Here is an 18,236-nt window from a genome sequence, read left to right as displayed (position 1 = left end):
TTTTTTTCATTTTACCCATATTTTTCCATTACAAATTGACAATAGATACCATTGGAACACCTGATAGAAAAAAATAGAATAATGCTCACCAGTGTTGTAATGCTTTGTGCAATAGCCAAGTTCTTTATCTTCTTTTAAAATAAACTGTGGCAAAGTTAAACCCTCTGCAACTTGCACAGGTCCATCACTTAGCCACTCAAATATCAGATCATTCATGGTGTAGCCAACTGCAATAAAGGAATCAGAGTCTATTAGATGGCAACTGACCAGAAAAGAGCAAATGTTCTTATGTCTGAGAAGCATGTCTTTTATTGCAACATGTGTTGTCTCAGTTACATTTTCAAACTGTTCAATTAACAGCACAATTCCTCTTAGTTGTCGGTTGCTATAACTACACCATTACTCTATTAAAAGCAAGAAGTAAACACTGTTATATTCTGAAGTGCTGCCCTGGTTTGCCACTAGAAACTCACTTTGCTGGCCCAAACCAGTCTAAGATTCTGTGGGCACAAAGGCAGGTGGCAGCCCACAGTTCATAGCCATACAGCTAAATCCTTTCTCCACTAAATAAATTTAAAAAAAATTCAGGATAGGCTGGTACCTACTGAATACTGGGAAGGATCACTGGATTGCTGAGCCACTGCTGGGTTTGTGTGGTGGTTACCTGGGCAGGTGGAGGCAGTGCTGAGGTGTGTGCTGCACAGCATGGAGGGTGTGTGCTGGTCCCCAGCCCCTGCCTTGCCTGGGTGTAGCACACCAGCTTAGGAATCACTAATAGGAACTCTGCTTCTTGGGTATTTCACTTCCATTTCCCAAAAGTGAGCCTGACTCGGTCGGACATAGCAAATTCCTGGCTGTGTAATAATCATTCTCACTTTCCTGAGATTTAGTAATTTCTCTCACACAAGCTGGAGAATACAGAGAGAATTGCTGCATTTTCCCCTAGAAGTGATGCAGCTCGGATGGGTAAGGTGATGTGACCCAGGAGGGAGAAGGATAAGGGAGCAGGAACAGCACAGAAACAGGCAACCCTCACATTATGGTGATAAACATAATTCCCTTACGAAACAGGAATACTGAGTCTCACCACACAAATGTGATGATATAAATACAATCTAATAACTGAATATTAGGGTAAAAACTTGTTATTTGATAGATAAGACAATTGGGCACTCACAGCTCTCAAGCTGCATTGTACATGTCTGTACATCCATAGGAAAATTCTTCAAGTCCATGGGACAGGACAAGGTTAAAGTGAGCCTAAAATTAGAGGGGAAAAAATATGTTAGACATGTACAGATTTCATCTAAAGCCCCATACTTAGAGTTCAAAGGATCAAGACCAAATCTTAACACCTCAAAGGCTGGGCCCATCTCCCCCTCGAGCTGTGGGGACAAAATGTGTGAGCAAAGCAGGCGCTCACAGCACTCACAGCAAAGCACACACTCAGCCCTGGCTGAGCAGAGCAGAGCAGAGGCAGAGAAGACAACATCAGGTCAGTAAAATATGCTCTCCACTAAAGCACCAGTGAATGTTTTGTGTACAGTACCGAACCAAATAATCCAAAAGCTGAAACGCCTGGTCATGGGACACATGGTTTTAAGTTTTATCTTGGAAAAGCAGAAAAAGAGGAAACAACAACCATGGGGTTTTTAACAGAGTGCTGTTGTTCTGTTGGAATGAATCCCATTTCCAAGCCTGCATTCTAACTGCTCAGCCACTAAAAGAAGGAAAAAAACATTACTCAGTAAAAAAATCAGATTGCATTAAAGGAGTACAGATAGAAGAAAGTAAGCCTAAAGGAACATAATCATACAAAATATATTTCTATTCTAATTTTTCAGTTGTTGTTCTAGATAAAGCATACCTTTACTTAAATGGGAATACTTTTAATGTTTCCTTCTTTCTTCCTTATTTTTAGTTGATTTAACCTTTTAAGATTTGATTGAAATCTATTTCAAGACTGTCTTTTCTGGGTTTTTTCTTTTTTGTGTGAGAAGAAACCATTTTTAGCTAATGAAGATATTGAGATGGCCTAATCACAAACATCTAGCTTTGATAAACAGTATAAATATTAGGATTTTGTTTTAAATAATATTTTTAAAGTACATTTTGATTTCTGAGTACATTCAGCACAAAAAAACCCCACTCTGAAACAAAGAATGCAAGTAAAAAACCCCTCTATACCCATTTATTATGAAGGGCAGTAACAAGTCTGATTTGAAGGGACACTGAAACATTGACACATTATAATGACAATAACTTTTTAGTTATGTCAGTGGACCCACAGGTCACCTGTTTAGAAGTATAACCTTGAAACTACATTGTCCCACAAATGTATGTGATCTCTACAGAGAAATATTTGACTATATTCTCTCTCCAAAGATGATTTTGTGGTTTTTACCACATAAAACTGACTCAAGGTCTTTCAGTCTATTTCTTTACCATGTGAAATTTTGGAGACCACCTAGCTGGGAATTCTAGCCATAAAAACACTGTGACAAAAAGATGATGTTTAGGTAACCGAAATCAAAATTGTCTCACTCAGATCTAAGACCACATTCAACATCACTACTGTTGCCTACATGTGGGTTACCTAGAAAAGTTACACTATTTTCATCTTGACACAGTCTTGACACAGCAAACAAGATGACAGTATCAGTAAATTAGAGATCACATTTATGTGGCAGAGAGATGAAGAAAAGTCCCCAGTCTCAACATCTCCATAGCAAATAAACTCACATTTGACCTTTGGGATCAAATAGCAGAAGTATTAAAAAAATAAAATTTTCATCTAGAGAAAAAAGTTTATCTAGTAGGTGTATGTCATTGAAAATCTGTCCTTCCCTGATTTAAATGTTTTAAGTCCTTGCAAATGTTAACTAGTCTCATTTTCACTAGGTAATTTCCTGCATTAAAGATTGAGCTAATTAAGTTGCTAATCCCCAGCATTAACAAAACAGTGCCTGGGTCTCTTTCCTGAAACATTGCTATGTCAAACTCCCTTATTTTCAGTCATCTTCTAAATATGGCTTAGATGTTTTAAGCTCTTTTCAAATATGCCTTTATGCAAATGCAGCCTTTGTAAATATGTTATTTGTTTGCATCCATTGAAGTAGGCATGGGCTATTCACTCACCCCTTGGATTTTAATGACTGTCAGGTGTGGACTGCACACTGACTTGCTTTCCTTTCTTCTTCAGCCCTTTCTACTGCCCAGTAATTCAAGTAATTTGGGGGTTTGATTACATACATGGTCAGGAAGGTCCCTCATTATTTTAATATCAAATTTATGAGAAAGCAAATAGACACAGATGCAGCTTTCAAGATTCGTAAGGAAAAAATAATATATCTCCATTGATATAAGGCAGATATATCAATGTTTTTTTTCTGAAGGTGAGATAAGAAAATTATGTAGGCTCATTTTGTAGGTCCACACAAAGCCTAATGTCCTTCTTTCTCTTCCTAATCATTGTTGTCTTTCACAAAGACCTAATTATTCTCTTCTCACCCTGAAAAATTAAAAATAATTTCTATTCACTGTGTTGATAAGAGTAGCTCAAGACATCATGTTTATATTAGTTATAGTTTTACCTCTACCTGTTGGTCACCTCAGCACAGTAGCCATTCAGAATTACCACATTTGCCTCTGGTCCCTTTTAGCAGCAGTAATGTAAGTGTTGAAACCAGTGGTTAGAGCCTTGCATCATCCACAGATCCACTGGTTTTCAACAAGATTACTACACACTAAATATTCAGCAGCTGGAATTTGGAATAGATCCACAGAAGTCCATGGTGGTGGGTCAATTTATACCAGTTGACTCCTTTTCATTAAAACTATGAGCCTGCAAATGTTTCCAAACCCTGGTGCCATGTCACTACTTATATATATCTACATTAATAAAGACATGGGGTCATAAATGAAAAGTGTTAGGTAGATATAGCTACCCACATTGCTGATAATAACAGTGTCATTGACAGAATATATTTCAGCAAAATGAATGTCTCACACTTGGCAAATTTAAGAAGGGCCCCTAGAGGTTTGAAGCAAAGAGCAAATTTAATGGGGAATTACACTGATGAATACTTTAATCGTTAATAAAACAGAACAAACTGCTACAGAACAATTATTTTATTTTCCAGGCATCCTGCCACCAAGGCATTTGAGATGCATAAACAACAGATTGGTGGTGGAGAGCCATAAAACACTGATGGGAAGTGCTTTATGAGCCATCTGTAAAACTGAAGTGAGAAGAAGTTGACCAGGGACTCGATTTTGCCTTCCATTACCTGAGCACCCTCCACCCCACGGCAGCCAGGCCCAGGTGGCACAGCTGGCTCACAGAAAGCTCTGGGGCTGAGCACATTTTATTTTCCAGCTGAGCAGAGAGGGCTCATGAGGGAGCAGGAGGGAGTCACGTCTCCAGTGCCTCAGCACACCAGGCAAAGTGCCAGGGACAGCAAGCTGCCTCAGAGAAGAGGAAAAGCTGCTCTCTTCTGTCCCTCCCTGCTCCCTCACTCAACCCACAGCCAAGGAAGAATCAAGCCCTGGAATAATGCAAATAAGAGTATGAACAGAACAAAATACAGAATCAGAGCCAGAAAACAAAGAATGAACAATTGGCTGCCGCTGTGACAAAAATAATAAATAAATAAATAAATAATGTCACTGAGTTGTACTGTAACACAAACAGGGCTATAATCCAAGTACTCCAGGGCAGCATTCTCTGTAGTATGTATTGGACCCTCTTCCTGACACCTTGAATGCCTTCAAAGTGCAGCAGGCCACTGCTGGGATTTCTTCACTCAGCATTTCATTCAAACTCCCCTCTTTCATCCCCTGGTTTCACTACAAAGTGCTGAGATAACACTAAGATGTGGATTTTGGGCCTGCCTCTCTTCCCAGCCCCACTCAAAATCTTTAAATTTCTGGTGACCCCAGGAACTCACTTACAGCATCACTCAGAGGTCTGCGTTCCCCAGTTTCTGCAGGCAGAAAGGCAAGGTCCTCTAGGCTGTGGCCACTGTCACAGAAGTCAAAATAAGGCATTTCATGGGAAAATAAATAGTCTGACTGCTTAATCAGAAACCCTCATGCTGGTCGCCTTTCACACCTGAGCATGTTTTGCAGTGTCAGTGCTTTCCCCTGGTGAGAGCTGGCATGGCCCCAGATGTGCCAGCAGCAGAACCTGGCACGGGCACCACTGCTGCCTGGAATGCAGCCACTGCATCGCCACCCCTCCGAGGGAAAGGCACTGGAGGGGGGCACACACCTGCAGCCAGGGGGTTCAGAGGTGTTTATGTGCAGGGCAACCAAGTCCTGGGCTCACTCCTGGGGCTGAGATACTGCGTTTCCTGCCTTTATCCTGTTCCTGCCTTCATCCTGCTCTTTCTCCAGCCCGGAGACATTTTCCCCATATCGTCCTATGCCTGCCCATCTACCCCACATCTCTCTCAGGGACACCAACATGACACAGAGCCCAGACATTTTCCTTTCCTCCTGGTCTATCCTCACACCCTTCCCCCCTCCTTCTCCTGTTTACCAATTCCTGTCAAATGTCACTGTCACCTGCTTTCAGGGCATTGAGTTGTGACACCAGTCTGCCTTTGACAACTAACTCCCAAAGCAGCACCATCAGTAGACGAGACAGTAAGGATTGAATTAAAAAATAAATAAATTTTAAAAAAATGAATAGAAATAAAACTTTTGTAAATGGATCATTCTGAAGATTATTTCCAATCTCCTTCTTTCACTGGAGGGTTTTGAATGCTGGGGCTCCCAGCCATCACACCACTTCTCTGGTAATCTCACAATGCAACAAAAACACCTCACAGTACTTTAGAGACAGACTGCTTGTGAATGGTCTGCAACACAAATCTGAAGTAATGAACTGCTAGCATTGTGTTGAACACTTAAGGAATTGTGTTTACACATTACATAATCCAGGATTTTTTAAAAATAAATTTAGGAGATTATATAATTTTAACTGAGATTTGATGTATTGCCTTGTCTGCAGCAACCACTGAATTGTATTCTAGCCCACTCCTTTACAAGCAGCCATCACTCCTTAGCCTGATGCCTTGCAAAACACCCAAAACTTCCCTTGATCACAGTGACATGTCATCCCAGAGGAGGACACTGGTTCCACAAGAGAAGGGCCCTGGGGATCATAATATGTGGTACATCATGACAGAGGAGTATTCTTTTCATTAGTTATTCTGCAAGAAAGGTTGGTTGTGAGTGGGCTACAGAACAGCAGCCTCCTCACAGAGTTTTTTGTAATGATAAATAACTGGGATCAGTCCTGTTATGTATAGAAATACTGTTGGGAATTTATAAAGTCCTGTAGATAAGGATATAAATCCCTTCTGTCTGCAAAAAAACCCAAGATTATCTCCTCACTAGCATGAAAAGCAATAAATGCCTCACCATGAGTAGGCATCATGTTAAAAATAACATTTTGTTTCTATTCTTATCCCTTCATTCTTTCACACTACGCCCATCTGCACCTCAGCTGCTGGGACAAGAGATTTCACAATCTAGGATTTTATGCTGCAAATACCAGAACATAAATAGCACATGCATGATCACTGGTAGCATTGGCTATGTGCCATTTTTATCACAAAACTAATACCTGTGCAAACCCCTCACTGCTGGATTTAGTGAGACAAGTGGGATTTCTTTTTTCCAGCATTGTTAAATCTAAAGATGCTATTGTAAATCGTAAATTGCAAGGTTTCTGGTATTTTTCTTAAAGCTTCAAGCTGACAATAAAGTTGAAGATATTTTAGTACTTTTTTTCTTTGAAAGATTAAACTCCTGATCCTTCTAGCTGCTGAAATAACATTAAAATATTACCTAAGCACAAGCAGATAAAGTTCCCTATTAAACTGGCAGGGGAGATGAAGTTGCACAGCAACCATGACAGCATTGCATGACACAGGAGCAAATGCCATTCAGGCTAGTGACACTGAAACAGGGAGGAGAATCTAAAATCTCTTTATATTCCTCCCAGCCCCCTCTCTTGGGTGCCTGAAAGAAGGGCACACACACTGATCACCTATCAAAAGGCAGAAAAAAATTCCCAGTGGCATTCTTCTTTTAAATGTCTTTTCATTTTGTTGTCCATCTCATTATTTTTTCAGGGACCTGACTCATCATTTTGAATGCCGATTCTGGCAATTTTCACAGTCTACAGGCTTTGTCCTGCTAAATAGAACAGTTGAACTGACTGGTTTTTCCCTTATTTTTGAGGAGTCCTGGAATTCCTCTCTAATAATTTTCATGTTCTGCAGCTTCATTTCTGCCAGGTGGGAATGGGCTGAAGTCGAGCTTAGAGGAGACATGGAACCCTCTCTGCTATGGCAAAATGTGAGTTACAGGCTGGAGTTTCAGTGCTGCTGTTTCTGAGCATGTCCTCAGTCCCCCCAGTGCTTTGCCTTGCTTCATGTACTGCTTAACAACACAGGAGCTGGCACAGAGCAGGGTGCTGGAGCTCTCATTTCAGGCATCCCACTTCTCATTGTAATGCAATCACTGTCTGCAGATACACAATGCCAGCACATGAGCTGCCAGCAAATGATTTTCCAATTATTGCTCAAACAAATCTATGAAATTAAATTCAAGTGTGATTGTATGTAACAGGTAAATTCTGTAAGTACCTGCTTCCTTTACATGAGGAATAGTATTTCACCTTTTCTTTTTTTCTCTGTCATTTTCTATCTTAGTTTTCCTGCAGTGTGTGTTTGGTATGGTCTTGCTTTCCTCCTGGCATTGTGACATCTCTGTTCTAATCCATATATTTCAATCCAACTGGCAAAAGATCTTTATCCGTGGGACCATGTTCTAGGAAAACATGTTTTTTTGTACCTTTTAGGAAGGGTTCCTTCACCTGCATCATTTCACACCTAACCTTTAGCTGGTTAAATGAAGTGATTGATCACCAGCAGTCGAGGGCAGGCATTGCCAATAGCCATAAGGAGGGTGGTACACAGACATCTATTGGCTGTGCAACCATCCCATTGGCACAGGTATCCAGAAGGAGCCACCTGCCAGTATTTTTGATCCTGTCAGCCAAGATCAACTTCACGTGTTCAAATTGGTCTCCAGCAGCATTTCTCACTTTTTTACTCAGAACAAAGTCTCCCCTTTTAATTGAGACACAGGAATACAGGGCTGTAGAAGTGACATTTCATGCCATCAAGTCTGATCATCTCCTTCCTCCCAGAGTCACATCCTCTCAACCCTTTCAAAAATGATCAAAGTTCATTTGAATCTACTCTGTGTGTCCCTATTTCTGTTGGAATATTGTTGCAGGAATTCAACGTGCATATGGCTGTAAACTTTGTAACTTCCTCTCTGAGCTTACTTATGACCAGTTCAGAGCCATTTGTTCTCCTGGCAGCATCGTCCTCTGGTCTAAGCAGCTCCCCTCTTGTCTTTGTATTTACCTCCTCTACTAAAATGTTTTAGATGTTCTCTGTTTCAGTTGGCATTTCCATTGACTATTCTTCAGTGTTTTGATTTGGTTTAAATGTATAAAATTTACTTTGACATAGGTATATGAAGAAATGTTATGCTATTGTAAAGTCAGGGCAGTTAAAATGGGGCAGTGTACCATCTTGCCAGTGCAATAATGAAATAATTCCCAGTGAAAATGTCCCTGTGATTATTGAAATTCACTTCCAAGGGAAAATCACCACCTTGTCAATACCACTAGTGTTATTCTGATAGGACCTGAGGTAATAGATATGTTTGTGTGAGGTGGCAGTTTAATAAGCAAACAGACATGTCAATCATGATAAACGTCTCCATGATCCCACCTCTGCCAATCTGTCACATGGAAAGACAATGCTGCTAGTCAAGTCGAAATCCTCTTAAATCCCAACACTAGATTGTAAAATAAAATTGAAGTAATCAAATTAAAGCACAGAATGCACACAGGGCTGTATAACATAACATTTTCTACCACTGTGCCAGGCCAGACTGTGCTGGGACATGGATGATTCACACATAATGGGTATAAATGGAACCTCAACATCATTTAGCTGATAAAGTCTGTACCCCAAAATTGTTTTAGAAAACCTACACCTGACTTTACTACAGCATGACAATGTATTCTATAGTAGCCATGCAAAAAATCCCAGACTGCATCTTATTTAAAAGCAATATATTTCAGCAGCATAGTGAACTTTTTGCCATGAGTAGTCTGTTACAGAGGGATCAGCAGTGCTACCTATGAATTTCTTTAACCTGCTTTTCTTTCCCAGAAGGCAAAGAACACAAGTACAGAGGAGACTACAAAACACAGAAGTTTCTCTCAGAAAAACTGGGTTATAAAAGTGTCATGGATTACTTGTGATGGTTTACATGATGGACATGGCAGTCATAACTCCTGATCTAACACCTGGGCCTGTATTGGGTCGTGGGGGTGTGTAGGGGGATACACCCACCAGTATGGGTAAATGAAGGTGGTATAGAATGTAATCTTACCCTTAAAGAGTTGCAGCCGGGTTAATTAGTAAACGTTAGGAACAGGCCTGATGTTAACAGGCCACAGCTGTAGCCAATCAGAAGAGTGTTATAAAAGAGTGGATTGGTTGGCTGAGGAGAAATGGAGTCAGGTGGCTGCTGTGAGGACAGGGCAGAGTCAGTGCCTAGAGGAGCTGCCTATGAGAAACATCAAGGAGGTATGAAACGCTAGCAATGTGGAACCCTTGCAATGTAATGACAATAGAACTCTTAAACTATATGACAACAGGGGTGCAGGAGGGAGTTGGCTCAGTGCTTGGCCACACCAGGAAAAGCTGATTTTGGAAACTCCTGAGCAAGGCAGCTGGCATGGGAAGCAGCATTGCAAATAGCTGCACTGCTCCACAGAGACTTCTCTTGGCTTGCATAAGCAGGTGAGGGCTTTGGGAGGTGCCACCTCCCACTGCTGGGATGTTCCTACTGCCCTGTCAGCAACTTGTTGTGGGATGGAGGGCTGGTAACCATTCCCAGAGCAGGTACACAAACAGAGCAATCCAACAGCTTGAGCCTTCTCTGTTTGCAGTGCCCCCCAGCACAGAAGTGCTTTCAAACAGGCACTCTGCTCTCAGCCACAGCAACATTTGCAATTAAAACCAGGTCGATAGTTAAACCACAAGGAACTAATGGTCTACGTAACTAACAGTTCTGGCACTGGGAAGAAAAAGAAAGACAGAAAAAAAGGTATTTTGAAAGACTTGAGGAAAATTTTCCTAGGTAATTAATTGCTCTTTGAGCAGGAACAGCAAAAATAGGGAAAGAAATGTAATTTGTGAATTTGCACAGATCTCCTGCCTAGAATTTCAAGCGTCTCTCTTGTTAAAAGAATCATGCAACACATTCTAAAACCTCCTCCTTTTAAAAAATATGTAGTAATCTGCTTTGAGACTATTTCTGGCTAAATACGCTGGCACTACAATTCAGAGCAAAGCTCAACTGAGAGCGTTTTCTGGAGCAGCAAGTTAAAATATATATATATATAAATTTACAATGTTTTTATCTTCCTGACCACTATATTCTAGATTCAATGCTGTGGATCAATATTACAGTTGAATTATATCTCCTTCTGCATCAATCTCATATGGCTGAGATGCACTGAAAATATTAAAAAGAGAAGGAGGCAATTAATGCAGAAAAAAAAGCCACAAACTTTAAATAAAACCACTTTCCATCATTTTGCTAAAATAAGCTTTTAGGCAGATGCTAATATTCTGAGCTGGCTGGCAGCCTGGAATGGGTTTGTGGGAATCAGGTAGCACAAATGGGTGGCTCAGAGAGAACATAAAGCTTTCTGTGAGTGTATTTAGCATTTTCCTGATGTCCCAGATGTCCTCAGGGAGCAGAGAAGACACGATCCTTGTCCCTGGAACATAAAGCCCGTGCAGTGGGGTGTGCAATGCAAAATGCAGGTGTCACACAGAATGTGAGTGCCTGGAACAGGACTCTTGGTACCATCACACCATGCTGCAACACTTTCCAAGGGCAGAACCCTCTCCAAAATCCAATCCATGCAGAAATCAGTCAAGGATTGGAAGCAGATGAGTCACAAGTGTCTAGGGGGTGAAACTGTGTAGGTTATTATTTGAACTCTTACTGCTTTTTCAGCACACAGTATAAACACAAACTAATTTATTCAACACTGCTATTACAAACATTTCTTGTTGACTGCTCTCTACAGAGGGCTTTAAAATAACAGATAGCTATTTAACAGTTTTTCAATTGTTGTATATGAGTGGAACTGAGATTGATCTTGACTAAAGTGAAGTTCTTTGCTGAATATAACTTTGCTGTAATTGCAGACTTCTCAGAATGCATGTGCCTCTGAGAGCTGTTGCTACATCTCCAGAGGCAATAGCATCTATTTGCAGTATTAAGCAGTTCTGGGTTCTCTCCCCAAGGCTCTCGTTTTCCCTGCAGCACCCAAAGGTGCAGAGCAGTTACCCAGCTGTAGAGCCTGAGGCTGTACACAGCATGCTATCCGAGATCAAAAAAGATATCAAGGTAATCATCTGAGCATGCAGCAAACATATAAAAATGGGGTTGGATTCCAAAAGTTATGATTTAGAAGTGGGTACATCAACCATCAACAAATTTTTACTTTCTGTAGCAACTCCCAGGGAATTAAATATAGTTTAAGGAATCTGCAAGTATGAGCATCATGACTGTTATAAGGCAAACTCTGGTGGAAATCTACATTCTGTCTCTTCTGTGCTGTGTTAGGCTTGTTTCTTTGACCAGCTATACAAGAGAAGGACGGAGAGCCTCATGCTTACCACAGGGTGAGACAATTCCTGCAGCTGAGCACTGCACAGGAGGTGATATATGGCCCAGACCCTCACTCACCTTTTCATGATTTTTCTGATCACCCATACCCTACACCAAATGTCTCATTTTAGTAAAGTATGGACCATGAACTGTTGTCTCAGGTGACTTTCCAAATTCTGTTCAGAAAGGGCAGGTTTGGCCTCTGAGAGCATTTAACAGCACAAGGCAGTTCAGCCTCCTGCATGGTGCATTTCAGGGTTTTGGTACAGTACATTGGAAAGAGGGATGCCACTGCCACATAATACACACACCTTGCTTCTTGCCTATTGATTACCAGGAGCACATCTAAACTCACTTTATGCAAAGAAGAGTTTGTATTTATGCAAGATTTATTTGATCTTGATTTTGTTAAATTTGAAAATATGACAAAGCAGCCTACCTGCTACATCCCAGAGGCATTTGTGAAGTGCTTTAAACATTCAAAGCACGCTAAATGTTAAATATCACAATGACAGGCAAAGTGCTATTGGTGCAGTAGTGAACATTCCCAATGTACTGAAACCAAGCCCTAAAATATTCTTGTTTGTTTCTGCAAGCAGCTGACATTGACTACAAGTCTCTAGCCCAGTATTTAGAGAGTAAAGACAAGTATTTCTAACTGCTCCTGATTTCAAGTTTGCATACTCCAGAAAGTGTTAAAAAATTCTTTGCCACGTTGGATGTGCTGGGTTACTCTGTTACTGTTGTGTGATACAAGTGAGAAGCGATGAGCTTTGCTCGGCGCTCTCTTGGAATTCTGCTTACTCTGCTTCAAATTAATTTGCATTTAGGTGTAGGAATTTTACAAATGTGATATGGCAGCTCAAAATATCGCTTTTGCTGCATGAGCAAATGTCAGGAAAACTATCCATCTGCATGCAGAGCAGCACCCAACTGCACTGTTTCCTCCAATAAGATGGTGTCTGATGTCATTCAAACAAACAGATGCATTCATTTCCTTCTCAGGGTGAAACAGGAAATATTTGTAAGTGACAGCATATTTATCACTCTGCTAGTGCTGGTACCATCCTTGTATCCTACTATTTTTCTCAAACCCTTCAGGTAGAGCAATTTGAAACCCTGCTCAGTAACCCTGCTTTGTCTGTCCAAATGTTACTGGGCTCTTATCAAGGAATTTCCTCAAGAATTATGTAAGTTCCATGCTAATATTTATTAACATCCTAAAGAGCACAGCTATTCCAAGCCTGGATCAATAGTAATTCCTTAATGAAAACAGTCAAAACCACAATAGAAATAACTGCCTTCTAAACTAATCTGCTTTACAGATGAACAAATTCACTAGATAATCTGTTAAACAAATACTGTCATGTTTACTTTCTATAATGCAAGAAAGGAAAAAAATCAAGAACCATCCCCAGGAAGAAAAAAACTCCAGTAATTGCTTCATTTTAAACAATCCTAAGAGCAATAATAGAGTATTTTGCATCTTTGGCTACCTCTATTAAGTAATTAATGTCTCACAGTAAGCTGAATGTCAAATGAATACTGCAGGTTGTTTGCTGCTATTTATGCCTGTGGAATGCAATTTTGTTTTTCTGCTTATGTCCTGTTTCATCAGGTCATATCAAATCATATTTTGTCAGTGTTTATTAATTCAGCCAAAGCTAGTCACATGACACACACTTCAGTGCTCCTGGTACCAAAAACAAACGCTTTCCATAGTTCCAGGTGGGTTTTTTTATGTGACTAGATACATCCAATTAACCAGTGACTTGCATGTCAAATTTATTGCATTTCAAGCATGTTTTTACTTAGAGTGTTGAGCAGTCATTTAAATTAATATTCCCCTTTACTTTTAAATTGCAACCCACAGACTACTGAAGAGATGATTTCCTATTTGCAAGAGGAGTGACTTGAACTAATGCTAATGGGAATTACTGAGGCATGCCATTAAAGTTCTAGACAGCCTCAAGTTTTCAACAAGACCAAGAAGTACCGCTGTGCCACTTAGAGACTATTTCGCAAAAAGTAAAATATTAGCAAAGAAACAGGCAAATTTTCCTTCCACCCTGATATTAGTAAATCTCATTTTAGCTTTACACATGGGACAACAAAAAATTAAATATCTACATTGCATCCAGAAAAACAGAGGGAAAGAAAGGGATGAAGAGAAAATAATTAGCTGGTTTACCTGATACTGTACAACACCTTTCCAGTTTTAGAAATCCTCAGCAACTTGTTGTCTGTTGTGACATCATGGAAATTTGCTCCCTTCTCATTGGCAAAGAATAAATCTGGCTTCCAAATAGAATCCAACATAGAGGGATCCAAATCCAGGGAATCATCGGGATATTCGCTGTAAGCCAGGCGTGAATCATTCCACTGCTGCCTCAAAAAAATGTTCACTCTGTAGTCCTACAGAAATGCCATGTAAACAGGTTACTAAGCCACCAAAACTGGAAGCCCACTTTAGCTTGCTCTATGTTGTTAGATACACTGCAGTACCAGCATTACAGCAAACATTTGTGTTATCCTTTGAACATCAGAGTTGTCATTGGGAAATAAAGTTGTCAAAGTGCTGCATTGAACCAGACAAACACAACTGAGACATTTTCCAAATCAAAATTCCTTCAGTGATGAGAAAAATATTAACTGCAATCTCCTCAATTAAATGTAATCCTATTTCAAATGTTGTGGATTACCTAAGAGATATTTGTAAATTCAAAAAGCATTGCAGCTAAATATATACAATGTCATCTAAGAGGCTACAAAATTACCAATTTAAATAAATTTATTCTGATATGTAAGTAATTTATGTCTAAGGTACTCATGAACAGTTTTTAATTCCTGTGAAGCCAAAATTTTATAGAAGAAATTAAATCACCACTTCTTATTTACTACTAGTTTCCTTTTCCTATTTACTGCATGATTCTGTGTATGTTCCTTCATTTACACCTCCCTGTCTGGATCCTGTTAAAATTGGCTTGATTGTATTCTTCTGCTTGGTGGTCTGCTAGTCACAACTGGGAAAGGCAGCAATTACTTAGAGTTCATTTAGAGCAACATTAACATTTTGCCAAGAACTGGTTAGTAAAGGGGAGTACAAAAAGAGATTTCAAGTTCTAAACTCTCTGAAGAGAGTTGAAAGAAACAAATGTTTGCTCTCCTAATCCCAGGTTTCCAAAGTCAGCAAATAAGATCTTCATCTCTCTGAAATTGTAATTTTTAATTTGTGAACACTCCCTTAGAAATACCATCTACTCTTCCTCTAAAAGAAAAATATTTAATAACATTTTTATTGATTATATTATCTGAAGGAATGCTTTATCAAATAATTCTGCTGATACTCCAAAGCATTAACATTTAGGATTTTCAGCTGCACATTAAAATGGCAACACTGTGCTTTTGACTTGGAAAATGTATGAGCTGGCTGGGCTTTAGTCAGGTACCTGAACTGCATAGAAAAGGACTTATCACCCTTGAAACGTAGATAAATATTCTCCCTGTGATCAGAGCTGCAGAAAGCAGCTTGCCCAGTAAGCGGACTCTGAATGAGCCCCTCCATTCAGTTTTCTCCCCCTTTGCTCCATGGGCTGGTAGCAAGGCGTGCTGCTGCCCTGACAGAATATTTCTGACATCCAAACTGATGCAGATTTTGAACCCAATGGGAAGATGCATTACAACCTCAGTAGGTGAATAACTTTTCTTTTTTTCTTGTTTTCATTTTCATTTTGATCTTGGGTAGATGTGATTCCAAACAGGAATGTTGACTAATCAGAGCAAGACAGACCTGAGAGAGGTCTCAAGAACAGCATTTTTTAAAGATACTTACAAAAGCCTGTATCTGTTTTTGACAAGTCATTGTACTTTTTATGATGTTCTTGTCTCAGACATTTAAATATCAAATAGCTACTTGCAGTTCTGAGCTTATAAAATGTCATCACATCTTGTGAGGAAACACCATCCATAATCATACTATCCTTTATTTCCTGGTCTTAGAAACTGAGAGTTTCTTATGTTTATAATGTGTCTTTAAGCTTATATTTATCTTTAAGTATATATGTCTCAGAGTTTATATGGGACAACTTTAGCTATAAATCCAGGAATGCACTGATTTGAATTCTGCAGAAAAGAAGGCAGAAGCAACTGCTGATAGAATAAAATTGCTACAACTAGTTGTGAGACTGGCTTTAATTCTTCACTGTGATATGATATATATTGAAGTCTTTGGAAAACAGAGGGATTTTTTTGCCCGTGACATAGAAATTATAAATAAGTCAGATCAGTAAATTATATAAAAATATCTAAAAAATTGCTTTGATGAACTTCAGTGCTTGGTGATTTAGATAATAAAAAACAGTCTGGAAAATCTTTATTCATAGCAGAGATTGCATAGGATAATATATATTATACCAAAATCATAAATAGTGATAATAAGATTACCCTATATTTTTCAACATGTCCCTTCATAAATCTATCAGTCATCACACCAATAGACTTAGAAATGCTTTTTCTCTGCACGCTTTCTCTTTGCTTTTGTTAGAAGCAAAACAGAACTGAAACTTTTGTTTACATTTGATAGGCTTTGCATATATATGTGTGGATATTTTAATGAGAAATAAAAATGTAAATATAACATGCACATCACAAGAACAGCATTATTTTTTCCTCCTATGATTGCTGTATGAGCAGTAGAGAGGGATTACACAGTCAGACCTAATCATGTGCAGAATTTTGAATTTACTTTTCCTGAGCTACCACTGTAACTATGTTTTGAAGGAAAGTTCTCTTGAGAATAGTAGAACAACATGGAGTTGAGGCACAGTACAGTGTGTATTGGGTGAGGTCCTGAGGGTAGGAGTGGGTGTGCTGTAGTAAAGCACTCCTACACAACCACAAACACACCTACTCTGCAAATTCCTTCTGACAGCACCACCACTCTGAACAAGGAGTGTGGACCTGAAGATTCAACCTCAGATGCACTGCGAGTGTCAGCAATAGCTCAAGGCAACTCAGATAAACAGTTTTCCTCTATTCTCAAGCCATAAGCTCGCAGCAGTACAAACACACTGGAAGAATATTAATCTGATTAGATTTAGTAGCTCTATCTGAAGATTTAGGGACTTGATCCACAGATATACTTAGTCTGTTTATAGGAACGTAGATAAATATAATTTTTCAGCAAATCTAAATCCAGATTCACAGAGCAAAGCCCTGGATCCCTTTGGCCTCAGGCACTGCTGTGGCAGGAGGAGTGCAGGGGAGCCCCTGCCCTGCCCAGTGCTGCTTTCTCTCTCTGAACCATCACTTGTCTTAGGTCTGAGCTTTCCTGCCAGCTTCCCCTCCAACAGCAGCGATTGCCCAGGAATTGAGCTGGGAGTCTGAAACAAACAGCAGACTTTGCTGGCCTTCCATGAATAGCAGGGGTTTGCCAAAAAGACTACTCTCTCTCTAAATCCTAAAGATTTCACTGAAAAGCAGTGGTTTGATGACCTATTCCAAAGCCATGCAACAGAAAAAGCACTTGGCTACCTATGGGTATAAGCATGCAGTGTGTCCCCAATAGTTCAATGGCAACCTTTTATTTAGTTAAAAGTATACATGTTAATTTATCAGGATCTAATAATCTTATTTGTAATTACAGGGGTTTTTCCCCCTAAATGGGAGATAGTATCATACAGCCAGCCACAGCAATGCTTTTGAAATTAAGAAATGGCAATTTTTTCTGCTAACATAAGTACTCAAAACACAACTGGAGTTTGGATTATTTACCCTAACAGAGAACCTGCTGCACAGTGTCATTGATTATAGGGCACAGCAACAATAAGAATATCCTCACAGTTAGTCATTTCTGTAATTAACAATTAGCTTGTCAATGTACAAACCACTCTTAACTTCTCCTACAGCTGATAGCTAAAAAATCCTGGTCATTAGGAACACTGAACATCTGAATTCTTTGGGATGCTGCCCAGGCTGATGTAGATTACTCATCTGTGATACTCAACGGCAGTCATGCTGTACAGTGAATTTTCTGCTGAATACTGCATGTGTAAATACTTCCAAAAATAGATACAGTTTACTCTCATAACTGCTTTATTCAGTGAAGTTATTCAGAAAAAACTTTTCCTCCTTCTTTGCAAGTTAGGGCTTAAAGACAAATCAAAGAAAAATTTCAACTATATAATCTTGACCCTGGCCTTTTTTTACCCTTTTCATTTTGGTATAATATATATAATTCAATAAGGAAGAAAAACATTTCTTTTGCAGGAAAATAATCTATTGGGATACTGTCCCATATGTGCACTATAGAGCAGAAAGACAGTTACATCTGCATTTTGTTTCTCTAGATCTTTGGGAATAAAACTTGTGAAGAGTCTATGGAATTCATCCATCTGAATCAGCATAAAATCCCAGGTTTATTTCTTAATGTAAGGTTTTAATTT

At 39.4% G+C, this 18,236-nt stretch overlaps 1 protein-coding gene across 6 annotated transcripts in view; it reads right to left on the bottom strand.

Annotated features, from left to right (window-relative positions):
* Nucleotides 1-18,236, bottom strand: part of GLRA2 (glycine receptor alpha 2) — a 119,288-nt gene that overhangs the window by 74,700 nt on the left and 26,352 nt on the right. For all 6 annotated transcript variants that reach the window (XM_054271575.1, XM_054271571.1, XM_054271570.1 and 3 more), the window contains exons 4-6: nucleotides 13,985-14,208; nucleotides 1,178-1,260; nucleotides 90-227 (exon numbers count right to left, since the gene is read on the bottom strand). In XM_054271575.1, the coding sequence (XP_054127550.1) occupies nucleotides 90-227; nucleotides 1,178-1,260; nucleotides 13,985-14,208 (445 nt within the window). The remainder of the gene's footprint in view (nucleotides 1-89; nucleotides 228-1,177; nucleotides 1,261-13,984; nucleotides 14,209-18,236) is intronic.

The sequence above is a fragment of the Melozone crissalis genome, unplaced genomic scaffold (assembly GCF_028551555.1).
Source record: "Melozone crissalis strain CALT ecotype California unplaced genomic scaffold, PUWL_Pcris_2 ptg000013l_1, whole genome shotgun sequence".
In the NCBI taxonomy this organism is placed as follows: domain Eukaryota; kingdom Metazoa; phylum Chordata; class Aves; order Passeriformes; family Passerellidae; genus Melozone; species Melozone crissalis.
The sequence above is the reverse complement of the archived record's forward strand: the minus strand, read 5'-3'. Positions and strand labels throughout refer to the sequence as shown.